General features: G+C 60.6%; 1 protein-coding gene across 15 annotated transcripts in view; it reads left to right on the forward strand.

Annotated features, from left to right (window-relative positions):
* IGSF9B (immunoglobulin superfamily member 9B) overlaps positions 1-26,161 on the forward strand; it is a 61,640-nt gene that overhangs the window by 13,444 nt on the left and 22,035 nt on the right. For 6 of the 15 annotated variants that reach the window (XR_003683511.1, XR_003683509.1, XM_028500888.2 and 3 more), the window contains exons 4-19: positions 2,568-2,719; positions 2,969-3,086; positions 4,180-4,321; positions 4,591-4,736; positions 6,875-7,017; positions 7,292-7,435; positions 7,520-7,636; positions 7,878-8,028; positions 8,825-8,948; positions 11,032-11,207; positions 12,601-12,827; positions 13,569-13,653; positions 15,430-15,591; positions 15,850-15,895; positions 16,434-18,086; positions 25,297-25,418. Coding sequence is in view for 11 of the 15 variants with exons in the window: in XM_028500888.2 (XP_028356689.1) it covers positions 2,568-2,719; positions 2,969-3,086; positions 4,180-4,321; positions 4,591-4,736; positions 6,875-7,017; positions 7,292-7,435; positions 7,520-7,636; positions 7,878-8,028; positions 8,825-8,948; positions 11,032-11,207; positions 12,601-12,827; positions 13,569-13,653; positions 15,430-15,591; positions 15,850-15,895; positions 16,434-18,086; positions 25,297-25,418 (3,708 nt within the window). In the remaining 4 variants the exon portion in view is untranslated. Of the gene's footprint in view, positions 1-2,567; positions 2,720-2,968; positions 3,087-4,179; positions 4,322-4,590; positions 4,737-6,874; positions 7,018-7,291; positions 7,436-7,519; positions 7,637-7,877; positions 8,029-8,824; positions 8,949-11,031; positions 11,208-12,600; positions 12,828-13,568; positions 13,654-15,429; positions 15,592-15,849; positions 15,896-16,433; positions 18,091-18,531; positions 18,901-19,486; positions 19,533-25,296; positions 25,425-26,161 lie in introns of those variants that run through there. The other 9 variants (XR_003683510.2, XR_003683512.2, XM_028500891.2 and 6 more) reach the window with 9 other exon arrangements.

The raw sequence follows: 26,161 nt of genomic DNA on the forward strand, positions 1-26,161 counted from the left end.
GCGGGAAGGGTGTTCCAAGGCAGAGGGAACAGTATGCCTGGAGGCCTAGAGGAAGGAGAGCCGGCGCATTTAGGCAACCTGGCAGGTTGTTCGTCAGGAAGGGTCAGGCTTTAGCACCGGGGCTCATCATCGGATGCTTTCCCTCACCAGGGGCCTCCCTCTCAAAGGGTGGACACCACAGGCACCTCCCAAGGTGAGCGATCTCACCCTTTCGTCCTCCTGCATTCTGAGGGTACTTCCCGCGTAAATACTTCCATTATCGAGGAAGGAGTTTGGAGCACCAACATTCCGTTTCTTCCAAACTAGAATATTTAACGTCAGGCATTTCTGACTGGGATCACCTTTGGAAAATGAAAAATTAGAATCACAGATTGTCTCATTCTCCTTCTGTGTTTTCTCGAAGACCAGTTGGGAGGAAACAAACCCAATTATTTCTTTATTGCATATAAAATACCTGGAAAGCCAGAGTCAAACCTTGCTTTAGGTTGATGAATTGCTTGGAGGAGAGACCAGCCTATTTCTAACATGCACGATTAATTATAGGGCATTTGTAAAAAAGAATTAAGCCTAGAAATGCAGCTGGTACGCTCACACCTAACCCAGTAAATAATCAGGAGTCAAACCATTATTTTCCGGAAAACTCGAAATTGTTCAAAGTGCTCTCCTGATTAGCACCCAAATAGTAAAGTAATTATGTAATTAGTAATTAATTTGTCACTTCAGGATGTAATTTACCATATTATCTTTTCTTTATGCGTGACACAGAGGTAACAGAGGCCACGGCTGCGTGAGCTGGAGTTCAAGGGCAGGCGTGGCGGGAGGGCTCTGCTGGGGTGAGCGCACGGCCGGGCCAGGAGGGGCCTGGGGTTCGGATGCCAGGTTCCCTGTGCAAGGACTTGGAATGAGTTTTTTACCATCACTTTTGGTGTATTAGACGTTGGGTGAGGGCGGACTTTCTCAAGGATGTGTCGTGCGTGATGAAGCCTGCTTCCTGGTCACCCAGCCCTCACTCCTGTGCCCCCTTTGTGGCCACACTCAGCGGAGGGGTGGGGAGATCGTCGAAGAAAGCCGTCTCGCCATGGTCTTGTCTTCGGTTTTGAGTTTGCATTTGTGTTGGTCTCTTGTGTGCACGTGTGCGCATGCGTGCACGCGTGTGGCTCTTTCATTGCATTCATGCGTCTGTTCAACCAGTGTTTGCTGAGACTCTACTACGTGCCAGGAACTGCGCTAAAAGCCGGGCACGTAGTGGGATTCTTGGAAATCTCTGCTCTCAGGAGACTTGGTCGTAAGTGCTTTAAACAGTCTGAGGAGACAGGAATGCAGCAGGTGCCTTCCTAGACCGGCTGACCCGGTGAGGCAGAGGTGGCATTTTAGCAAAGGCGGGCAGGCACCGAAAGGGTGAGATGTGGGTACAGCCCAGGAGGGGGGATGGCGAACGCAAAGCCCCCAGGAATGGAAGTCCTCGGCACGTGTAGGAAGATGGGAAGGCTGTTGTGTCGGAGCAGAGTTGAGGGGTGTGCAACGGGAGGTGAGGCTGATGGCAGGTGGTGGGTGGCCGCGACCCCCAGCGTGTCCTGGGCCTGGGGCAGGGCAGCCTCCGAGGAGACCCCGGTCACAGCTTCTCGTCGGGGCCTCAGGAGCCCTGGGCGGCTCCCGCTGGGCGGCCGACAGCGATGACAGTGATGACAGAATGACCACCATTTCACATGTTTACGTTTTACCAGCTCCTTTCACGGACTTTACCCCTCTAATTCCTGCCACTGGTGTGGAGGGTGGGGTCTTAGGTAGAGCCCAGAGCCGCTGAGGCCAGGGTTACAGAGCCAGTGTCGGCTGGACTTGAACTTGGAGCTGTGAGCCCGGTGCCGTGGACCCTAGGCTGGTGTCAGCAGCGCCCCCACTCCAGAAGACCCCGAATGATCGTCCGGGGAGTTGGGCAGGTGGCTTCTATAGGCAGCTCAGACAGGTGAGACAGAGTGTGTTGTTCGTGCCGGATGGGATTTTAGTCAGAACTCCGAGGCAGGTGCTGGGGGACAGTCTGGCACAGTCGTCGAGAATTCGGAAGCGAGCAACCCGTGGACTGGGCTGTCTGCCTGGTCCCCAGGGCAGCTGCGGGGAAGGTGGGGCATTGTCGCTGCAGAGCCTGGGCGATTCTTTGTCACCTGGCTTGTGATCCGCACTAGGCCTGACAGGGCTCAGACGGCAAATGTCCCAGAACCGTGGGCCTGGCTGGGCTGGGGTTACAGAAGGAGGGGTGTCTGGATGATCGTGGGGTGACAGGTGCCTCGTTTACTGCCGCATCCCTGGTGCTGAGCGTGGGGGGCCTCCCTGTGGGGGCTGGACAAACAGTCCTTTATTGGGAATTAGGTGTATGCAATGGGGAAAGTGTAGACTTGGGGTTCAGCCACACTGACTCTGAGTTCCGGGGCCCCCCCACAAGGCAGGGCCTGTCACCTGTGTCACCTCCCACCTCCTGGAGGGCGCCGGCCTCGTGGGGTGGCCCAGTGCGGGGCCCTCGCTGTGTGCAGGGCCGCTGGCTGACCCCACCCCGCGCCTTGGGTCTCTTGCAGCTCCTCCCACCTTTACAGAAACACCCCCCCAGTACATCGAGGCCAAGGAGGGCAGCAGTGTCACCATGACCTGCACAGCTTTTGGGAACCCTAAGCCCATTGTCACCTGGCTGAAGGAGGGGATGCTGCTAGGCGCCAGTGGCAAGTACCAGGTGAGTGTGGGTCTGCCGCGGCCGCTGCACCCAGTCCTCCTTGCCCTGCGCTTCCGTCCCCGTGACGGTTCACGCTTGCGGGGGCGCAGGTGGGGCTGGAGGCGGCCGGCGGAGCGGCTGGCACCCGTGTCCTCCGAGGGAGAAGCCTGCTTCCGTGTCCCCAGGTGCATGGGCCCCAGGCCACTTCCACCTGGGATGGAGTTGGCGGGCCCAGGGCTGGGAGCTGAGCCTGACTCTCTCCGGCCCTAGGTGAGTGACGGCAGCCTGACCGTGATGTCGGTCAGTCGGGAGGACAGAGGTGCCTACACCTGTCGCGCCTACAGCATCCAGGGGGAGGCCATCCACACCACCCACCTGCTCGTCCAAGGTGAGGGCGATCTGGCCTCTACGCCCTGGGCCTCTGGCAGGGAGTTCCGGCTCCACTGAGCTTGGGGGGTTCTTCCCAGGGCGTGGGTGGCTCAGCTGGGGGTGGTGGGAGCTCCTCTCCATATCATGGGGCTCCTCGGTGGCCTGCGGCAGCCCTCTCGTGAGGTGGCGGGAGGCGCCATGCCGAGTGGGTTTCTGCTTTCTCTGAATGTCCGGAAGGCTTCCCGCTGGGCTCCTCCTTCTCCGGGGGAGGAGCCCTCCCTCAGGCCTCCACCCTCGGATGATGGCATCAGTAAACAAAGATAGGAATTCTGTCCAGGCCCAGAGGGTTAAATAACACGGAGGGCATTTGGTGGGGCTGGCGTCTGTGGGGTCAGCACCTGAGATGCCAGTCTGCCTTGCCTGGGGCCCCGAAGCCCCCAGAGGGGGCGGCCTCCGTCCTGCTCAAGGGGCTGGGGTGGTGGCTGCGCGCTGCTTCCGTGACTCGGGCCTGTCTGGAAGGCGCGCACCACCGGGGCTGCTGGAGCTCCACCCCTCTCCTCCCCTTCCCCGACCCGCCTCGCCACCCCTATCTGGTCCGCCCACAGCCTCTTACTCCTCCAGAGGCAAGGCTGTTCCTTTCTCCTTCCTGCATGTGTGCTGCCCTGGGCTCCGCTGCAGAGAAGGAGGGGCAGGGAGGGCCGTGTGCGTGTGTGTATATGAGTGTGTGTGTGTGTGTGTGTGTGTGTGTGGGCGTGCGTGTGTGCGTGCCTGCATAGGGGTTAGCTGGCTGCTCGGAAGCCGGAAGCCGGGTTTACAGAGGGTCTGTGCATGGGGCGGGCGTCTCCAGCGGGCTGGGAGCACACGCCACACCTCCGGACCCCTTGCATCCCTGGCACCTGCAGGGGGAGGAAGAACCTGAGCACAGGCAGCAGCTGGATGCGTCTCCATGACAACTGCTTGGTTGTGCTGCCAGCTCCTGGACCAGTGCCTCCCCCGCTGTCCCTCCCAGGGCTTGGGGTGCCCCTTCCTGAGGGTCGGAGCCTCCTGGGAGCCCAGCGCTGTGGTCCCCCCCGCCCCGCCAGGAGAGGTCATGCTTGTTTCTGTCCCCCCAGGGCCTCCCTTCATCGTCTCCCCTCCCGAGAACATCACTGTCAACATATCCCAGGATGCTCTGCTCACCTGCCGGGCAGAGGCCTATCCCGGCAACCTTACCTACACCTGGTACTGGCAGGACGAGAATGTCTACTTCCAGAAGTGAGTGCCTGCCCTTCCCTTGGGGCCCAGCCAGGCCCCCCCGGGGTGAAGCTTCCAAGCAGGGGCTGCCCTTGGGCTCTGGGAGCTGGAGGGGGTTGGGGGCATCCGGTCCGTGTGTCCCTCATGCTGAGGCCAGTGTGTGTGCAGAGCGCGCCTGTCCCCCTCCTCAGCCATGTGGAGGACCCGCTGGCAAGTTGTCCCAGCGTTGAATGGAAGACGCCTGCCCCGCCCCCCGCCACCATCGTGTCCTGTGTTCTGTGTCCCTGCAGCGATCTGAAGCTGAGGGTGCGGATCCTGATCGACGGGACCCTGATTATCTTCAGGGTGAAGCCTGAGGACGCGGGGAAGTATACCTGCGTCCCCAGCAACAGCCTGGGACGCTCGCCCTCAGCCTCAGCGTACCTGACCGTGCAGTGTGAGTGGGGCAGGCTCAGGACACGCCGGCCACACGGGGGGCTGGAGGGCTGCGTGGAGGCAATGTGGGTGGAGGAGGGGCCGAGGCGGGGACGGGACAGCGCGGGAGGAGGCCTGACCCGGGCTGGTCAGCGGAGGTGAATCGAGCCCCCGCCAGGCTCTTCTCCGGGCCGCACGGCCGCCCGTGTCCACTAGTCCATTCCATCAGCCTCGCCCCGGTTGGGCTCGGACAGGCGGGCCTTCTGGACACTGTCCTCGTGCCGGTGCTGGCCAGCTAGCTCCTCTGTCCGCACCTTGAACTAGGTGTTTTTTTCTCAGTATCTTGAGGGCACGTAGCTCAGACCCAGTGGGGCAGCTCTCCTGCCGCTCTGCTCCCCTGCTGGGCGGGCAAGGGGGACAGATCCTCTCTGGGGAGACTAATCCTCTTCCCCAGCACTGGGCCCCTGGCGGCTTCCCTGCCGCGCCTTCCAGGGCTGCCCGAGACCCAGGGGAAGGGGCTGCTCTTGGGCCGGGGCGACCGAGGGCTTCTGTGCAGCAGCATTCAGCTTGCTGGTCTCGAGTGGGGGAGAGGATGAGTGCTGAGGGCTGATCTCTTCCTCCTGATTGGAGGATGGCTCCGTCACTTTGACAATAAAGGCCCCTCTTGACGTGGTAGGTGACAGGCTCTCCATCACACAAGGGCTCGAATGCAAGAACCGCTCCCTCCCACAGCACGGAGGGGCGGGCGAGAGTGTGACCCTCTGGAGAGGCGTGGCCCAGTGGTGGCATCTGAGCTGAGGACATTAGAACAGCTGGTGACCCCGGGAGGCGGGCTGAGCATGGGCCTGGTGGTGGGCCCCCGAGTCCCGACCTCACGCCCTCACGTAGTGATGCTGCTGGTGGAGGCAGAGGCCTCCTCTCCGCTGTCCACAGCCGAGGACGACTCTCAGCTGCTGTCTTGAGTCCCGAGTTCTTAAGAGCTGTGAGGCCCGAGGAAGGCTGTGTGACCCTGAACCCCAGGCCTGTCCCACCCAGAAGAGAAAAAGCTTTGATAAGTTACTTACTGTGTGCCCAGGCTGTGAAGTTGCCAAGGGCAGGGCAGGCTCCTTGTGGAGCAGAACCCCTCTGCCTGTGTCACCCGGGCACGGAGGGGGCAATGGTGGAGGGAGAGGGCCAGCAGGGGTGGTCTCCAAAGGACGATGATCCACCAGGACCAAGGCTCCCATCCTCCAGGCTGTGGCCGTGTCTGCTGAGGGAAACGTTTCCCTGTCTCCCTCTGGCACTATCACCCACTCCCACTTGCCGTTTTTTACCTCTTTCCTGCCTTCAGAGAGAACCTGGGGGGTGAGATTTTCAGGTGGGTGAGACAGGGATCTTTATTTCTGCTAAAAAGCAGTGTTCAGAGTATTTCCCATTCATAAACCCTCTGAAAACCTTGGAAGAGAAAAAAAAAAATCTACCCTACAAAAGTAGGAAGCTATGTCTAAATATATATTTCGGCCTGGTATTTATGTAATGTCTGCTCTGAAGGGCTCCAGACGCTAACAGAGCCGCCCATTTATCTCCACCGCCTCCCGGGGAGTTCTGGATCCTTCTCTTCCACGGCCCTCAGGGGGAACCCGGGGAGCCTCGGAGGGGATGACTCACCCACGTCACAGGGCTGCTGCTTCTCTCCCGAGAAACTTCCAGCGGCTCCATGGCTGACTCTGCACCCCACCTGCACAGAGGGGAAACCGAGGCAGAGCAGAAAAGCAGCCTTGTGGTTCCGCCCCTGGTCGCCAGCCGCGGAGGATATGGGGCGAGGAAGGGCTTGGGGTCCTGCAGAGACTTGGGAGGGACGCTGCTATCTTCTGAGTCCCGGTGGCTGTTGAGTCTCTGGGCGGAGGTGTTTGCGGGGAGCTGCAGGCGGGCGGGAGCGGCGGTGCCTCCGTGCGTTCAGACGGGTGTTCTTAAGGATGCAGGGCTGGACAGACAGGACGGTGGCTGTGGCCTCTGGGCGGTCAGCCTGGGGGGTGGGCTTTGCCATCTCGTGGCCCCCGCTAGGCCGACACCTGGCACTGCGCCGAGTGGGGGGCCCTGGGCTGCGGGGTGGCTCGCTCCCCACCCCCCGCCCGCCGCCTTCTCACCTCTGCTTCCCTCCCCACAACCCCGGCCCTGCAGACCCAGCCCGCGTCCTCAACATGCCCCCCGTGATCTATGTGCCTGTGGGAATTCACGGCTACATCCGCTGCCCCGTGGACGCAGAGCCACCGGCCACCGTGGTCAAGTGGAACAAGGACGGCCGCCCCCTGCAGGTTGAGAAGGTGCCGGAGGGCCGTGTGCCGGTCGCGGGAGGCCCCCGGCCCTGAGGTGCTACCTCCGGGGATCTGGTTCCCGCCAGGGCCCCTCCCCGCCCCCCAGGATTTTGGGAGAGCGAAGACCTGTTTCCCGTGGGCCGAGTCCAGCAGGGCCTGGCCGTTCTCGCATCGCGAGTAGCCCCACCCGGCCCGCGCACGGAGGAGCAGCTCGGGTCCGCTGAGGGGCCTGGGCCGAGCACCGGCTCCTGACCCCAGCTCCCCTGCGCTGTCTGTGCCCCAGCAGAACCTGGGCTGGACCCTGATGGAGGACGGCTCCATCCGAATCGAGGAGGCCACAGAGGAGGCTCTTGGCACTTACACCTGTGTGCCTTACAACACCCTGGGGACCATGGGCCAGTCTTCGCCCGCGAGGCTCGTCCTGAAGGTGAGGCCGGGGCTGCGGGCGGCCTCCACGCGGGCGGTGGGCGCCTGAAATGCCCGACGTCACGGCCTCGCCGTGCTCTCCTAGGACCCCCCGTACTTTACGGTGCTACCAGGCTGGGAGTACAGGCAAGAGGCCGGCCGGGAGCTGCTCATCCCCTGCGCCGCCGCTGGGGACCCCTTCCCTGTCATCACGTGGAGGAAGGTACCTCTGGGCTCCGGGGCTCCCGGGGAGCGCGGCAGGGGCATGGCCTGGGAATGGCACTGTTCCGATGGGGCGGGGGCCGAGTAGCGACGGTGACTCCTGGTGCGGGCGGTGGGGGCAGGGAGGGCTGCGGGCTGGGGCCCGGTGCCGCCCCTGTCCCTCCTGGGCCCCTGAGTGTGCGTGGCTTCTCTTCTTCCCCGGCCCTCCTCCCGCCCTCCTCCCCGCCCCGTGTTTGGCCAAGGTAGGGAAGCCCAGCAGAAGCAAGCACAATGCCCTGCCCAGCGGGAGCCTGCAGTTCCGCGCCCTGAGTAAGGCGGACCACGGGGAGTGGGAGTGCATCGCCACCAATGTGGTCACCAGCGTCACTGCCAGCACCCACCTGACTGTCATCGGTACGGCTGTGGGAAGCCGGGCCGGGCTCTGGGTGCGGGGCTCTCTGCTCCCAGGTCTGGCTGGGCCTGGCACACGTGTCCCCTTACTTGGGGCTCCGGGCACGTGTGCCCACTTCCTCTGCCCGAGACCTCGTCCCCAGGACCTCGGCCTGGACGTTTTCCCTGCTCTTCTGGGGACAGACAGCCGCAGTCGTAACAACAGCCAGTGCTTTTTGAGTGTTTACCACCAGCTTTAGGCTCAGTACCTAGTGGCGCCTCATCACACACGTGTGTGACGTGGGAGCTGGTGTTCCCCCGACGCTCGCTCGTTGAGACCGAGGCTGGTCTGGGTGGGACACCCTGCCTGGCGTTACTGCACTGCGTGGTGGGCCCAGGACTCAGGCTCCTGCCGGAGGTGTTGACTGCCGTGCCGGGCTGGTGGGCGGCTCTCACGTTGGCGTTTGGGTCTCAGGCCAGAGAGCTGTGTGGGACGGGGGCTTTGGGCTTTGCCTGTGGCCGTCGGCAGCGCTTGCATGCTCTGCAGATGAGCGCAGGCCTGGTCGGGGCTGATGACCGGGGCTGGTTTCCCTCCGGCCCTTATTCCTGATGCTCATGCATCTCCTGCTGGAAGGACAAGCCTGCCTGCTGGACGGTTTTCCTCCTCCAGCCCCATGACCCGGCAGGGCTGGGCGCAGCTCCTCGGAGCGTCCTTGTCCCCATCTCTCCCCCGGGGCACCGCTTTCGCCAGGTGCACGAGGTCACAGCCCGGCTCCGCGGGCTCAGTTCCTCCCGCCTGAGGTGTCTGCTTGGCCTGCAGGTACCAGCCCCCATGCCCCGGGCGGCGTCCGGGTCCAGGTCTCCATGACAACTGCCAACGTGTCCTGGGAGCCAGGCTACGATGGAGGATTTGAGCAGACATTCTCTGTTTGGTACGGACCTCTGTGAGTCACCCCCGCATGCCTTGCTCTCTGCTTATCTGCCCCCACCCCCCCCAACGCCATCGGTCCCTGGGATCAGGGGGCAGGTTGTGAGAAGGGTGTGGCTCTCCACCCGCCCTCCCTCTCTCCGGACGGTGGGGTGTGTTGCCCGGTGACCAGGCTCCAGGGGGGTGGGGTGTCTGGGATGACGACGGGGCTGGGGCCTGGATGGTCCATCACCCTGGGCTGCGCGTCCCCAGCTGATCTCGCGGCCCCTCCCTGTCCTCGGCTCGCTCCTCCAGCTTCCTCTGTTCTCTGGAGCCTGGAAGAGACTGCTGATGTTCAAGGGCGTCGTAAGACAGCCGCCACAAGCATAGATCTAACTTTTATCCTGGCCCTGCACCAGGGGTTCCAGAAACCAGTGTGAAGTGGCGCTCACCTTCCTGGCCGTTTCTGCACACGTGCATTTTCTCTCTAGAGCTGTGTGTCTGTCGTCTTTGTACCTGGTTATACATTCACTTAGCGAAGTGCAGAGATTTGAGATCTTTCCCAAACCTCGGGGTAGACAGACATCTTAATAATGCATGAAGCAGGCTGAAGACAGGAGGTGTAGAAAAGCTGGGAAGAGAGGCCCCGGCTGAGGTCCACCCCTCCCCTCAGGATTTTCTCTCCCCACATCCCTATCCTGAGCCAAGCACTGGCCACCTGCATCATGGGTGACATCCTCGAGTGGGGAGGGTGAGCCCTCTCCTCCTCCTTTCCAGACTTGTCTCATCTGGGTATGTAGCCCCAGCCAGGCTCACCAGGTTCGGGGGGGAGGAGGAAGCATAGTCGGGGGCGCCTGGAGATTCAGGGAGAGCCCTCTGTATACTTCTCAGCAGCAGGGAGGTTCGGAGGGGCCTGGCCTGCTTCCCAGACTCTGACTACCTAGGCGTTCTGAGTTCTGGATGCCAACTGGACCTAGGTGGTGAGCTTGTGGGGCTCAGAGTTGAAACGGAGCCCTGTCCCATCCCCACCTGTTCCCCAGGGCAGGCGGGACGCTGCCAGGAGGCTGCGTGGCCAGGGCAGGGCGTGTGGCCGCCTGTGGGGAGGGCAGGGCGTGTGGCCGCCTGTGGGGAGGCCCGAGCTGAAGGTCCGGCATGGACTGGTTCCCTCGCTGCCTGCGGCTCTGCTTCGCTTTGTCACTCTGCTGCCTGCTGTGGTGCCGGCGGGGGAGGGGCGGTCACGGGGCTGGGGAGGCCTCCTTCCCGCGCTGGTTTCTCTTTGCTGTGCTTTTGGCTGCCTCCGCTCCGATTCCTGGGCAGAGGCTTGAGCTGTGAGCAGCGAGCCCTTAGCCCGCAGGGGCCTGGCCTCCGCGGGGGTCCTTAGGCTGCTGCGGGATTGCGCGGCCAATCCCACGGGACGATGTGTCCTCCCCGGGGTGGCGCCGGGCACTGCGCCTGGGCGCTGGCTTCATGGCTGGCAGGGAGTCAAGTGGGCCGCAGAGCAAGGGTCGACCCTCTCCCCTGGTTCCAGCGTTCTGTAGCCACAGTGCGGCCTTCCTTGGTGACTTCTAACCCAGAAAGCCTTAGCGGTGGGTCCTGGTCCCCATGTGGGGAAGCACTGGTCATTTCTGTCCTGTGCCCAGCTCCTCCTCAGTGACTCAAGCCTGCCTGGACAGACTGAGCCCTCGGGGTCACGCAGGTCCCACTTAGGCTGTCCCCGGGAGGCCGGGTGGCCAAGGGCGCCGGCCTCCCCCGGTCCTGCTCATCCCCACTCTCCCACTTTGGTACCTGCCTTGTTCCCAGTGTCCTCACTCCCAGGGCTGCACCGCTCTTAGGGCTCTGACCAGGGTGACATTCTCCCAGAATGCAATTGGTAATTTGACCAGTATCTTGAGCATCAGTAACGCCAAGGGTCCCTTTTCAGAGAACAGGCACCAGTAGTGGCTGGGGACCTGGCTTCATGGGGACTGGCACAGCCACAGCTGGGGGGTTGTGACCTGCTCCCGACCTTTAACCTGGGGAGGCTGGGGCAGCGCCCCCAACTCCAGCACCTGTGTGCCCTCTCGAGTCTCCAGTGTAACCCACCCCACGCCCTCGTCCCCGATCCTCTCTCTCTCGGGCAGGATGAAGCGGGCACAGTTTGGGCCCCACGACTGGCTGTCGCTGCCTGTGCCTCCGGGACCCAGCTGGCTGCTGGTGGATGCCCTGGAGCCCGAGACAGCATACCAGTTCAGCGTCCTGGCCCAGAACAGGCTGGGCACCAGCGCCTTCAGTGAGGTGGTCACTGTGAACACTTTAGGTGAGGCCGGGCCGGGATGCTCCTGGAGGAGCTGGGATGGAGAGCAGACATTTCCTGCCCGCTCTATGCGGGCGCCTTGCTAAGTGCCTTATACGACCACCACTGACCTCCCAGTAAGGGTCCGTCCCACCGTCCCGCGGGGTTTGTCCGGGCCAGGGTGCCTCGTGCCCCGTCTGACCGCTGTGGGCTGCCCTGACGTGTTCTCAGATGGATGGGAGAGCTTCAGTTCCGTCGTTCCTTGTTGGCCCCGTGTTTGCATCGTTCTGTGGCCTCCCGGGGGTCTGGGGGTCCTTCCTCCTCCTTTTGCACTCCTGCTGCTCCCTTCCTCTGGCCCCCGGCCTCGTCTGGTGGCAGGCGTAGGGCCGCCTCTTCCTCCCTGACCCAGCGGCTCACCCCGCCCGCCTGCTGTTGCATTTGGCCCCTGTCTGTGGCCAGAGAGGTCGGCTGTGACCAGGCAGCCCCACGCCAGCCTTGTCCCACATTTTCTTGCCGTGGCTCACCCCGCCTCGGAGCCCCGTGCCCTGGGGCCTGTTTTTCCACCTGGGCCAGAGGGGAACGGATGGGGTGAGCAGCGCTGAGGGAAGATGTTCTTCCTTCCTTGGAAGAGAACGAAAGATACGTTTTGTAGTATCTTTTTTTCTTTTTTAAGATATATTTGATGTGGACCATTTTTTTTTTTTTTTTGGTACGTGGGCCTTTCACTGTTGTGGCTTTTCCCGTTGCGGAGCACAGGCTCTGGACGCGCAGGCTCAGTGGCCGTGGCTCACGCGCCCAGCCGCTCCGCGGCATGTGGGATCTTCCCGGACCGGGGCACGAACCCGTGTCCCCTGCATCGGCAGGCGGACTCTCAACCACTGCGCCACCAGGGAAGCCCTGATGTGGACCATTTTAAAAGTCTTTGTTGAATTTGTTACATTATTGCTTCTGTTTTTTATGTTTTGGTTTTTTGGCCCCGAGGCGTGTGGGATCTTAGCTCCCTGACCAGGGATCGAACCCACACCCCCTGCATTGGAAGGCGAAGTCTTAACCACTGGACCGCCAGGGAAGTCCCTGTAGTATCTTTTCAAAGATACTGTCTTATTCAAAAGATAATTACATTTCCTTCTTCCCTGAAGTTCCTGACTCTTTTCCTTTCACGGGACCTGATGCCCTTGTGTGTGTCGTTAGAAGTGCTCTGGAAATGGAGTCAGGAGGTTCGGGCCCACCCGCCCTGCCCCCTTCCCCCTTCCCTTGGGTCAGGAGGGCTCTTCATGGGACACGTGTCCTGAATTGATGCCTGCACCCTGGGGATGTGGCCCTCATCACCCTGGGGTCACTGCCCCCACAGGGACGTGTGGGTAGAGGGGTTGCAGCGGCCTCGGCACCCCCGCCATCACCTCTCCCTCCCCCGCAGCATTCCCTGTCACAACTCCAGAACCCCTGGTGCTGGTTACCCCACCGAGGTGCCTCACAGCTAACCGGACCCAGCAGGGTGTGCTCCTGTCCTGGCTCCCACCTGCCAACCACAGCTTCCCCATCGACCGCTACGTCCTGGAGTTCCGCGTCGGAGAGCGCTGGGAGACGCTGGATGACGCCATACCTGGCACTGACGGGGACTTCTTCGCCAGGGACCTGTCCCAGGTGAGGTGCCTAGCATTTTCCCTGCTTCTTTTCTCAATTCTGGAAGTGACGTGACTCTTCCTAGAATCACTGGAAGCTCTGAGTGACCCAGCTCAGGTGTGTGTGGGCCGCTGCGTACCGTCCCACACCTGCACTCCTGTGCTCCCAGGTCTCCTGCCAGGGTTTGGGATCCTCAGATCACTGCAGCTGAGGTCCGCAGGTTCAGGGCCTGCCCTGTGGCCGCGGGGAGTGCTGTTCCCGCTTGAGGGGTCTCCAGGTGCTGACACGAGCCAGGGTGGGCTGGGGGCCCAGCTCCCTGCTGGAGTCTGACGTGGGCAGAGGCTTCCCAGAGGGGCTGTCTTCCACTTGCCCAGAGTAGGGTCCCTCCTTTAACAATTCTGAGCCCCTGGAGGAGAAGACGGTACTTTTTTCCAGCTGACTCCCCTTAAACCGGGATGTCTCTCTAGTTGGAGAGGCAGCAGCTTATTTCTCAGATGCTCACCATCCCACCCATCTTCCCGTCTCCCTTCCCTGCGTACTTTGGAGCTGGGATCGGCTCCTGAGAGCCCGCGCGGCATCTCTGCCCAACTCTGCTTTCAGTGACCTCACGATGGTAGCTTGAAATCGGCCACGGTGGGAGTATTTATCCCATGGAAATCGGCAGATACTCCGAGTCGCAGAGCTGGGGTGGGGGGAGGATGGGCAGCTGTCGCAGGTCCAGGTCGCTTGGCTGACGACGGGGTGTCCTCCCCGCGCCTGTAGGACACGTGGTACGAGTTCCGGGTCCTGGCTGTCATGCAGGATCTGATCAGCGAGCCCAGCAACATCGCCGGTGTCTCCAGCACAGGTACTTGGGGGAGGGGCGGCGTCTGTGGAACAGCTCTTATGGGAAGAGGCTGAGCTGGAAGTAGAGGGAGAGCGCCAGCTGAAGCCTGCCAGGTGGGTAGGATTTCTCCATCTAAAGAGCTGCGTTCATGACCGTTTCTATAAGGTAACCACAGAAAGAAATCCAGTTAAGGTTCTTGTTAGAATAGTCAAAAAGGACTTAAGTCCTTTTGCTATAACATTTCTGTTCCTCCGGTGTCATCCTCTTGTGGGGTGGGGGGCAAATTGGAGCAAAGAGACAGAAACAGGTCAGCAGTACTTACTGATGCCTCTCGTTAAGACGGCTTCATAATTAGGGTGTTTCATTTGGAAAATTGCTGTTTCGTGTTGTTTTCCTCCATTCCTTCCTCTCCGTAGACATTTTCAGGCTAAATAAAGCCAACTCCCCAGCATTTTCTCCATTTATCTTTCTTTCTCTTGGCCCTGGTCCCATTTCTATACATCTTTTTCCAGCTACACTCCCTCACATGTAGCAGGTCCCTCCCCAAGAAGTGGTTCCCTTGGTTTGGGAAGAGGTTTTTGCTGAGTGATCCAGCAGTGGCTCACGTCCTCGGGCAGCGCTTGCAGAGACCCTCGGAGCCAGCGGGCAAGAGCTGGGCCAAGAAGCTCATGCTCGGGCCTGGTAGAGATATGGGGGCAGCGGGGAGGGCAGGGGGTGGGTGGGCGAGAAAGCCCGGGGGGGAGCGGCTGTGACTTCTCTCGTGTGTACTAGGCACTGTGGGGCTGTTTTTTTTCTACACGGAGGTGCCTGCTGTAGCAGCAGAGACAAGCGTACTGTCTTGGCTTCCCTCCAGGGAAGAGAGCTGCAGCCAAGCTAGAACAGAGGACTTGAGGGTTTGGGGGTGCCTCTCGTGAACTGTTCTGCATTCGGTGGCTTTATGTCTAGTTCCCGGTAGTCGGGAGGTTCCCGTGGTAAACAAGGATGCAGCTACCTCAGCGTTCCGTCTTGAAGCCTCCCACTTCCAAAGGCTGAGCCCTCATTTTCTACTCAACCAGTCAGCGTGATCTGGATTGTTTTAATCCATCGCTGTCATCGACATGGCAATGGATTCTGGCCGAATGTATCAAGATACATAGGCTTCCCCTTTGATAAGACTGTAGAGCAGCACTTACTAACACAACTGTCGGGTGACATGTAATGCAGTGGACTGGTCCAGTCTTGGCTGTCACTCTGAGCTCTGCGAACCTGGGCACCAAGTGAGGCTCGCTCCTGCCTGTAGAACAGGGACGTTGTTTGATGCCCCTATCCGTGCCGGCACGTGCCTGTGGTGACCAGGACATGCTGACCCCCTGCAGAAGTTGCCTGCCTGCACTGCGATGGTTAGAAAGGGGCACCTGCCTTCTGGCGCAGCGGCCCTGCTGCTGCTGCGGAGTCTCACCTCTGGGCCCTGGTTCTGTGGAGAGGCTGGTGGGAGTCGTGATGCCCGTGTGACGCTCAGGCCCCTGCAGCGTCCGGTCAGCTAGTCACGGGTTCCGTGTAGAGCGTGCAGGTAGGCGAGGGTGGCTGGCAAGGTGCCGGGCCAGCGCAGACCATCACAGAGCTGGCGTCCCACAGGGAAGAGATAACAGATGGTGTTTCCTCTCCACAAGCATAAACGCCCTCTCCTCCGTCTTCCCGCCACGCCACCTCTCCATTTTTAGGGCGGAGCCTTAGTGATGTCTGTCCTGCACAGGTGGGGAACCACCTGGGGCCCTGGGGAGGGAGGGTCTAACCCGTGCTCTCCCCCTGTCCCCCCAGACATCTTCCCGCAGCCGGACCTGACCGACGATGGCCTGGCTCGGCCGGTACTGGCTGGAATCGTGGCCACCATATGCTTTCTGGCTGCGGCCATCCTGTTCAGCACCCTGGCCGCCTGCTTTGTCAACAGGCAGCGCAAGCGGAAGCTCAAGCGCAAGAAAGGTAGGCGTCGCCTTGAAAACAGGGAAACTGGGACCTCGTGGGCAGAGCTGCCGACGGGACTTGCTTTGATGGTGGGAGAGTCGGCTGGGACCGAAACGAGGGTGGAGGCGGACCCGGTGGGGGCAGGTGATCCTGGACGTAGACGTGCCAGGTGCTAGGGTGCTGCTTCCCTGCGGGGCTTTGCTCTGGGCCCTGCTGACAGCTGGGGAGGGCTGTGTGGCGCCAGGCCTCAGCGGGCTCCCCTCTTTCTCCCTCCAGACCCTCCACTCTCCATCACGCACTGCAGGAAGAGCCTGGAGTCTCCGTAAGTGGTCTAGCCCCAGAGAGACAGGGTACGGCCATCTGGGGTGGAGGGTGGAGGGCTCGCTCCGCCCCATGACAGTGTTTCTAAGCTGTTTTCCCCGAATTGATCTGCATGGTAATTTTAAGTTGTCCGCACTAATAGGGGGAGCAGTAGTGTAGATGACCCCAAATAGTAGATGAGCTGTTTATTTCTTTGATTTTTTTCCATCCTAGCAGATGTATCTTCTTAATGTGCCTTGCTTAATTTACTCTTAAAATGAGCTTGCATTCCTTGAGCAACCTGGGAGTGAAGTTGCAGGTGTGACTGGAGAGAGGTAGCAAACATAGGAGCAGGCAGAATAAACGTGGAAACGAGGTGTCCGTTTGGAAAGTGGACAGCGCACGCCTGGACAGTTGAGAGTTGGCCACAGGGTATTTCACGCCGGCACACGCCACCCACCGGCATTCCTCCTAGGCGCGTGTGGTACTTTGCAGGGAGAACAGAAAGCAGTAGTGTCCTCTGAGCTTCCTCACGCCTCCTGCTCTCTCCCTGTCCCCAGCTTGTCCTCCGGCAAGGTCAGCCCCGAGAGCATCCGCACACTCCGCGCCCCGTCCGAGTCCTCCGACGACCAGGGCCAGCCGGCAGCCAAGAGGATGCTGAGCCCCGTGCGGGAGAAGGAGCTGTCCTTGTACAAGAAGACCAAGAGGGCCATCAGCAGCAAGAAGTACAGCGTGGCCAAGGCGGAGGCTGAGGCGGAGGCCACCACGCCCATCGAGCTCATCAGCAGGGGCCCCGATGGCCGCTTTGTGATGGACCCCTCCGAGGTGGAGCCCTCTGCGAAGGCTCGGCGCATTGAGGGCTTCCCCTTTGCGGAGGAGACCGACATGTACCCTGAGTTCCGCCAGTCGGACGAGGAGAATGAAGACCCGCTGGTGCCCGCGTCTGTGGCCGCCCTCAAGTCCCAGCTGACCCCTCTGTCATCCAGCCAGGAGTCCTACCTGCCACCACCAGCATACAGCCCTCGGTTCCAGCCCCGCAGCCTGGAGGGCCCCGGCGGCCTGGAGGGCCGGCTCCAGGCCACTGGCCAAGCCAGGCCGCCCGCCCCCCGGCCCTTCCACCACGGCCAGTATTACGGGTACCTCAGCAGCAGCAGCCCTGGGGAGGTGGAGCCGCCGCCCTTCTACATGCCGGAAGTGGGCAGCCCCCTGAGCTCTGTCATGTCCTCGCCACCTCTGCACGCCGAGGGGCCTTTCGGCCACCCCGCCATCCCCGAGGAGAACGGAGAGAACGCTTCCAACAGCACGCTGCCCTTGACTCAGACGCCCACCGGCGGGCGCTCCCCAGAGCCCTGGGGCCGGCCGGAGTTCCCCTTTGGGGGACTGGAGACCCCGGCCGTGGTGTTCCCCCACCAGCTGCACCCATGTGATGTGGCTGAGAGTCTGCAGCCTGCGGCCGGCCTCCCCCGAGGACTGCCGCCCACCTCCCTGCAGGTGCCCGCAGCCTACCCGGGCATCCTGTCTTTGGAGGCACCCAAGGGCTGGGCTGGCAAGGCGCCGGGCAGAGGCCCTGCCCCAGTGCCCCCCGCCGCCGCCAAGTGGCAGGACAGGCCTGTGCAACCTCTGGTGAGCCAAGGGCAGCTGAGACACACCAGCCAAGGCATGGGCATACCCGTGTTGCCTTACCCCGAGCCGGCCGAGCCGGGGGCGCACGGCGGCCCCAGCGCGCTGGGCCTGGACACCCCGTGGTACGAGCCTCAGCCCCGGCCCCGGCCCAGCCCCCGGCAGGCCAGGCGCGCCGAGCCCAGTTTACATCAAGTGGTGCTACAGCCCTCCCGGCTCTCGCCTCTGACCCAGAGCCCCCTCGGCTCGCGCACCAGCTCCCCCGAGCTTGCTGCGCGGGCCCGGCCGCGCCCCAGCCTCCTGCAGCCCGCCGAGGTGTCAGAGACCTCTCTGCAGCCGCCGGCGGCCGTCAGCTTCTCGCACAAGCCCGCGCCGTCCACAGGCTCCCCATCCCAGAGCAGCCGCAGCGACAGCCCCAGCTACCGGCCCACCGTGGGCTTCACCACTCTGGCCACGGGCTACCCCTCCCCTCCTCCGGGCCCTGCGGGGCCTGCGGACCACTTGGGTGTGTTTGGACAGACGCCTTCCCCTCGGAGGGTGGGGGAGGAGCTGCTCAGACCGGAGCCCCCCCCGCCACCGTTACCTACTGCAGGGTGAGTGTGAGCCGTCTCTCCTGCCCCCTGCCGCCTGGTCATCTTCCTCCCCCTTCCTCCCCTGCCCTCGCCCTTCCATCCACCGACTGACAGGGCTTGTCGGAACACGCTGCAGCATCCCTTCGGGAGAGGAGCGCTGGTCTTGGCAGCGGCAGGGAGTGGTCACTCCGGGGGGGGGGTGTGGCTTACCTGCCCAGGTACCCTGCCAGGGGCATGAGGGATCTTCCCCACCCAGCCCAGAGCTCTCAGGAGGCCATCCGGGGGCCGGGGGAGAGGACGTGGCCGGGGGTGTGTGTGGTGTGTCCCCATGAGTGGTCCCCTGGGGCCTTCTGGAGTGGAGAGCCCACCACGTCCCCATGAGCCTGGCTTTGGGCGGTTCCAGGGTTGGCCCAGAGACCTTGTATCAGCCTCCTTTTCTTCCTCGGCCTCTTCTCCTCGAAAGCAGGACCCTGGGGCCTGACTTCCCTGGACCACCAGGCTCCCGTCCCCAACCTCCTGCCCTTAGCAGCCTAGTGAGTGCCGCCTCCTGCCTCCACCTGGCCCCCCAGCCTCCCTGGAGGCTGCGTCCTGGAGGCTGGGAGCAAAATCTCAGGCCTCTGAACCGTGTGCCTGAGCCACACCCCCCACCCCAACCTGTGTGCCTCGCAGGGAGCTGCAGACAGACAGACAGACAAGCCCCTGCGATCAGCCGGCCTGGGGGAGCCCACTGTAAACTGTAGCAGCTGGTGTGCCAGGTACCAGTCAGCCTGGACGCCTGCCCGTGTTCTTTCTCTCTGGTCTTTCTTCTGCTGTCCTCCCTCCTCCTCCCACTACTTCCTCCCCAAGTCCGTCCTTCTGTCCGTCTCTCTTCCTTCTCCATCTTCTCTGGGTTGGCCCGACTTGCTGGGAAGAGCCTGCACCGTCCGTAGTCCCCCATCCCTCCTGCCCTCCGCCCCGGTTCTGTCCTTTGGTCTCTTCTTGATGTGGCCGCCTGTGCAGGGGAGCAGAATCCAGAGGAGGCTGGCCTGGTGGTAGGCAGACGGGAGGAGGTCGAGAGGAGGGAGCCCAGCGCCTTCCCTTGCCCCCTTCACTCCCCCCCACTCTGGTACCTGGAAGCACAAGCCTCACCTCCCACCCTGGCTCAGGTGGGGAGCAGCTCGGGAGGTGGAGGAGAGCTGCGTGCTGTCTGTGCAGGAGATGCGGGGGGCTGTGCCCTGTCGTCTGTGCTTTGTGCAGCCCTCATCTGCTTCGTCCCATCGTGCCGTCTGGGTCTCTGTCTCTCTCCTTACTGCTCCTCACCCCATTCTCTGGCCTCGCTTGTCGGTTCTCTGGTCCCTGTGCTCCTTCCCTTCCCTCTGGGTGTGCGTGGGTGGTTCCCCCGCACCCATGTTGATAACCGCTTTGTTTCTGATTGATCTCAGCTATCTGGGCAGTGTTGTCGAGACAAGCCTCTCTTCAGCTCAATAGGTAAGGGAGCTCCGGCTGGGTGGGTGGGCAGGGGGCGGACCAGCGGACGGGCTTCCGTAGGGCCAGCGCTTCCTCCACAGGGCAATCCAGACCACAGCCTTCACCCCTCTGTGGGGCGGCAGCCTCCGCTCCGATGGCCCGTGGCTCCTGGGTCCCCATGCCCTGCTGCTGCCACAGCTGCCGGGCCTTGCTCGCACTGCCTCGCTGCAGCTTCTGAGCCCCTCCCAGAGCCTCCCTGCAGTTTTTGCACTCAGACACCTCGCCATCCTGCTGCCCAGAGCTTCCCACAGAAGCCCTTGGGGCCCTGCATGCACCCTCAGGGGCCTAGAATGCCTACGAGCGCTTTGCACCTCTGCACCTTGGAAACCTGGCTGGCACGTGGTGTCTCGGAGCACCGGCCCCTTTCTGCCCGGTTTCCCCAGCAGCAGGCATAGACACCCCCTTCCTCCCTAAGCCCCCCGGGTGCAGATCTTCCCCTGGGGTGGCCGCTCCCTCACTGTCCTCTTGGGATCCGACTGATGATCGGTCCTCCCAGGAACACGGGGCTGGGCTATGGCCCTGCTGCTTTCCTCACCAGCCGGGTCTTTCTCAGGACCAGGCCACCTGTCGTCCTCTGAGGGCAGGGGCAGGGAGAGGTCACCACTCCTGAGCCTGCTCTGCAGCCTGTTGGCTGTGTCACAGGACTGAGGCGTGGACCTCGTCCGCGGGCTCACGTTGCTCTCAAGGCCCCTGCAGTAGCCACTCCTGATGTCCCTGGGCCACAGCTCCGGGAAGGGGTCTTGGAGGAGCTCCGCCGGAAGAGAGGATAGGCCCCCGGGCAGAAGGCAGCTCTGCTCTCCATGTGGGCGACTCCTCTTCCAGGTGGAGGTCTCAGGAACTTGACAGCAGAGGGGTGCCAAGTCTCTTTGAGAGGTTTTTGTGGTCACCTGAGGCCTGCTCAGTCTCACGGCAGCTGACAAGATCTTCCTTTTGCCGTGGACGCCAGTCCCGTGCTTGTGGCAACAAGCAAACGCAGGCACCAGGCACTCAGATGGGAGCGGGAGCCTCCTCTGGGCGCTTCTGGCTTCCCGGGTTGAAGTCTCTGCATCCATTCCCCACCTGGAGATGGCAGGAGGGCTAACGGTCCTAACTCAGGACCATCGGTCTCCTCTGGTCGTAAGGATGGCCTCCCGTAAACAGGACGGCCGTGGCATCTCCTCATGATCTGCAGCTATGAGAGTGTCCGCAGCCAGAGGTCGCGGGACTGTGTGAGGCTGGCCGGGTGCCACGCCGCAGCCATGAGCTCGGGGAGACCAGGGACAGCGTAGTTATGAGCGGCCAACGGGGTGACGGTGATGGGACCGCCCTCCTCCTTCCTGCTGTCCTCCCTGCCCCCAGTTGTGACCCCCCTGCTGCCCCCAGAGGAGCGATGGCTCCAGGCCCAGCTCTCACTCCACTCCGGGAAAGTGCCTGGGCCCGGGCCCCGTTCTCGTTTGTGACCCCCTCCCTGGTGTCCCCACCCGCCAGACCCGGGGGCTGAGTGTCCTCTCACTGCTGTGGTAAACCCAGAAACCAGGGGCACGATGCGGGATGGCTTCTGCCCGGCCCGGCCAGCTCTGCAGCCTTGGGGAGTCAGGCCCTCACCGTGCTGCCTGCCGAGAGCTCTGGGTGGAGGCTGCTGGGCCCTGGCAGGAGCCAGGCTCCTCCTCGGACGCCACCCTCACACTGCCTTTGCATGTGTCCCCGCTGGGTCTCGCTGAAGGTGGTGTGACTCGTCTCGTCTACGTGTGTCCTTGCTCTGTTCCCACTTCCTTCGCTCTCCCCTGTCCCCGCTCCTCCTCCTCTCCCCTCTCCTCCTCCCCCCAGCTCCCTTCTCGGACCTGTCCCTTTGTGGATGGGGCGCTCAGTTCCCTGTCTGACACCAGTAGCGGCCCTGTTCTTGCGTCCCCTCTGATCCCCTTTCCTGTTCATACTGACCTTGGCCTCCACGAGGCAGGTGGGTTGGGAGCGTGCTGGGGCCCCTTGGACTGGGTGAACCTTGGGAAGGAGGTCCCGTTGGTAAAAGCCTCTCCCGAGTTCGGAGGCCACACACTTGGCCCACCAGAGGGGGGCTGTGTGTGGGCGCAGCTGGTGGGCACTGATCTCTAGACTCCTGGCTGGCTGTGCTGTGACAGAGGGTGGGTTCACCCATGTCCTGGCTACACCGTGGATGTGAGCGGGTATCCTCGGTCTCCACCCCAGTCCTGTAGTCAGACGTCAGAGTGTGCGCTCAGGAGAGGAAGGAAGTGCTCCTTTATCACTCTCTGCCTGTCACCGGGCACGGCAGCCGCTGGGGTAACGGCCAGCTCTTGGGGCAGGAGGGCAGGAAAAGTCCGGAGGATTTCGACTGTCCTGCCCTGTGGTTTGCCTTTTTGAACCTGGCTGTGTCTTTCTTCCATTGCTCTGGGTGAGCACAGAGATAAGCACTAAGGCCTCTGGGGCTATCTGGTTGTGACTTGGATTTTGTATGGATTTTATAACAGGTGAGAGAGAGAAAAAGAGAGTGTTAAGGTCAATTTCAGGCTGTCTTTGGTAGGTATGAACCACAAAGAAACACCTGTTGAACAGAGAACTGGGGTTCATGGGGAACACGGTCCGGAGAAGCCCCTGAAATTAAGGCCTTAATTTCAGGCCTTCACCTTCCAGTAATGCTCGTACTTTCTGGGGGATGGGGTCCAAGTTCGCTGAATTCTTGTGTGTTCTGGAAGAACTGGGGCTGACTGGAAACAGAACTCCGGCCTCAACTCCCTGGAGGGCACCCCACTGGTCAGCCCTGGACTACCTGCTGCCCTTGTTCCAGGGATGGGATGGAGCTGCTTCACCCAGCCTCCTACTGTCTGAACGTCATCGGCATCAAAAGTCCATTACCTGAAAGTCCCCTGGGGGGCTTGGCGTTGATAGGGGACATGGTCCCCCTTCCTCCTTCCCAGAGAAGGGATGTGGTTTCATTCCAGTCTGCTGGGACACACATTTCATGTGACTTTTCTACATAATTAGCTGAGTTTAAAGACCCATTTTGCCCCCTCCCCTGTACCTCCCGTCCTTCCAGACCCTTGCTTTTATTTTTTGCCTTCTGTACTGGGAGAGCGTTCCAGTGCCTTGGGGAGCCTTCTCCTGTCGTGCATCTGAGCCTGAGCCCCAAGCCAAACGCGAAAACAGGTGGTCAGCAGGTGTCTTGGAAGAGCTGGAGCTTGGCCGCTTCACAAGGGAAAATTGGCTTCCCCCGCTCAGTGGATCATTGCTGCTCGGGAATCATTGCCTGAGGGCATCACTTCAGCCAGCTTTCCCCCTCCCTGGTCTGTCTTCTCCGGCTCTGCCACTGAAGCAGAGAATGTCAGTGACTGAGGCAGCGAGTGCGTGCAGGGCAGGCTGATTGCTCAGGTGAATGCGAAAGCAGTGTTTTCCTTCCATGTAGCTTCTGTACCTGTTTCCCTTAGGAAGAAGTTGGACACGCAGTTTATCTGATGTTGAGAGTCCTGGCTCTTATCCCATGATAACTGGATTATAAGACAAACTGCCTAACCTTTCAGTTTCTCCATCTGAAAAGTGGGGTCAATACAGTATTTGCCTCTTAGGGATGTTGTAAGGGTTAAAGAAAATTATTGCAGGGAACATAGATCAGTGCCTGGCATGGTAAGTAAATGCTGCTGTATGATAAAAGTGGCAATAGTAGTAATATGTTGCTTGTAATAATCATGTTGTCCCTGGAAGTTTCAGCTGGCTTGGAGAATCCCTAGGAGTTTTCGGGGGCACCCTGTACCCGTTTCTCTCATGCCCAGAGGGTCACCCTGAATTGCGTCGTTTGCTCACTGGACCCTGGGTCCACTTGGTTGTCACGCGCCTCCTCAGACTGTACACCATTCATCCGTATGGCCTTTTGGAAGACTCTGGCCAGGACCGGGAGGCAGATGAGCTGAGCTGTGGATTCATGTCTTTTTCCTTTTAGGCAGCACGGAGAAGCCTTAGTCCAGGATGAGCGGGGGGTGAGGACGTTGCATCAGCTCTGGGAAGTCATGCTCCCTCATGCCCTGGCCATCTCCAACCTTTGTCTGCCTCCCAAGTTTCCTTCCAACTGCTGCTGTGCAGGGTCTCCATGGGTAGGCTGTGGGGTTTGTGAAAGAGGAAGGGAGGGGGAGTTGGCAGTCAGGTCTTCGGGGTGAAGACCCGACCTCCAGTGGTGAGCTGGACTCCTCCTCTCTGAGACCGTGTGCGCATGTAGCTGGGGTCTTAGTTCTGTGCTCTTAGGGGGCTGTTGAAAATTAATACGTCTCTGACCTGAACTTGGGAGGAGCTTCTCCATGTTTTATCTACTAAAGGACGACGGAATGATGGCATCCATCAAAGATGTAGTTTGCTTCAGTGTCAGTTAGTGCAAGAAACCCCAGGAACCAGAGGCTTATCTACAATTAGTCTGTGTGTTTTTCTTTCTCGTCCCTGCATCTGATGGTGGGGGGATGCGGCTGTAGTCTTCCCACCCTTTTTTTTTTTTTTTTTTTAAACCTTAGATTGCTTGCTCACCACTGGGGACTTCTTTCCCCTCACAGGTTTGGCTGTCCTACTCCTTCCGATCAGAATTTACCCACCACGGATTGTGAGGGAGGTGTGGGGATGGAGGGGGATGACTCGCCCCCATCCCCCAGGGTCCTGCAGTGCCCCTGCTTCCCTGATGGCGTGCTAATGCCTGCCCTGGAGGGAAAGAAAGAGCGACCTGTCTCTCTCTTCCCCCCCTTACTCCTCAGGGTCCAAGTTTGGCTTACTTTTGGCATTGATCCATGTCTTCTAGATTGTCTTCTTTTATGACCCTTGAACAGTTCTCTCCAGTAAGCGCAGACTGTCACAGCAGTCCATCCTCTCGGCTCTCTTTGGGCCCCTTTGTCACCTGGGCAGCACAGGCTCCAGTTAAGTTGTTGCCGTTGTCCTAACCGTGCAGTTGCTCTGTTAGGCAAATGGCTACACCCACTCGACAACCGGGGCAGAAAGAGACGCTGACGTAGGTGGTCTCCTCTCCCATAACCTTGGTTTTTCTGTCGAATCTTAAAAAATATGGATCCACTGGTTACCTGCTGCGGATGTCAAGGGCTTTGCAAGCCGCCTGATTTGGACACTCTCACTGTCACAGTCCACTTGCATCCTCTTCTGTTCTCTCACATGACTGATGAAGTCTGAGCCCAGTTTGCTGCTGAAATGTTGGTGGACGACAACTGTTAGTTGCTGTTGGCTGCCGGGGTTCTGCCTGAATCTTGGCGATGGAGGGGATGATGTCACTGGGCATTGGGTTCCCATCTGGCCCGGCCTTGTCTTTCCCGGAGGAGGACAGTCAGTGGGGTGGGGTTGTTCTCTCCCTCCTTTAATCTGCCCCTTTACTTTTCATTTCAAGGTCTTGATTGTGATGATCCACAAACTTCAGACATCAAAGCTGCTTCCTTCTCCGACTTCCTTGCCCCAGCTTGAGTACCATGTGATGGGTTCGCCATTAAAGCCTGTCTCTCCCTTTCCTAGGTCATCTGATGGCTCTACAGATGGGTGTCCACCTGCAGCAGGCCTCGCACTGCTGGAGCTCTCCATTGGGGTTCTCTCTTCCAGGAGCAGCAGGAAGGCAGGTGTCAAGGAGCCGTCATGGGCACCTGGGACTCCGTAGAGCTGTGCTCTGTCTCCTCTGGGCCAGCAACTTGGCTTTCTTCCAGCTCCTCTTCCAAAGCTCTCTCGTCTGGGAGCTGACCTGTGCCTCTCCAATTGTCCCTTCCAGGACACATCCACCTGCTCCTGGGAATGCTGCTGTACCTGAGAGGCTGGAGGCTCTGAAATACCAACGGATAAAGAAGCCCAAAAAGTCATCCAAGGGCTCCTCGAAATCAAAGAGACGATCCGGTAAATGTCGAGAAGCACCCTGCTCCTCTCCTCCCACCCTGACCTGCCGCTACGGGCTTGTCTGGCTCAGGATCCCAGCCCTGGGTTCTCTGCACAGTCGATTCCTCCTGCTTATCTCGTTCTTTGCTTCTCTTTAATACTAATTGTCAAGGAATACACAAATAGAATTTTCATATGAAAAAATGAGAAAAGTAAGGTTAAAAGTCTCTGATTATACTCCCAGTTCTGTTTCATCCAACCTGGGAACCATCCTTCTTGGGGCTATGTGTGTGTTGAGAACCCTTCTGTGCATACGCCTTTAGAAAATACATGGCATTGTTTTAGTTTTTTTTTTTTTTTTTTGGCTGTGTTGGGTCTTTGTTGCTGTGCGCGGGCTTTCTCTAGTTGCGGCGAGCAGGGGCTACTCTTCGTTGCGGTGCGCGGGCTTCTCATTGCGGTGGCTTCTCGTTGTGGAGCACGGGCTCTAGGCACGCGGGCTTCAGTAGTTGTGGCATACGGGCTTAGTAGTTGTGGCTCCCGGGCTCTAGAGCGCAGGCTCAGTAGTTGTGGCGAACAGGCTTAGTTGCTCCGCGGCATGTGGGATCTTCCTGGACCAGGGATCGAACCCGTGTCCCCTGCATTGGCAGGCGGATTCTCAACCACTGCGCTACCAGGGAAGTCCCCTGTATTTTTTAACAACATAAATAGTACTTTTTTTTCTCATTCTGTCATATGCCATGGACATATCCCCATCTCCTTAAATA

Source organism: Physeter macrocephalus, chromosome 16 (genome assembly GCF_002837175.3).
Source record: "Physeter macrocephalus isolate SW-GA chromosome 16, ASM283717v5, whole genome shotgun sequence".
Taxonomy (NCBI): domain Eukaryota; kingdom Metazoa; phylum Chordata; class Mammalia; order Artiodactyla; family Physeteridae; genus Physeter; species Physeter macrocephalus.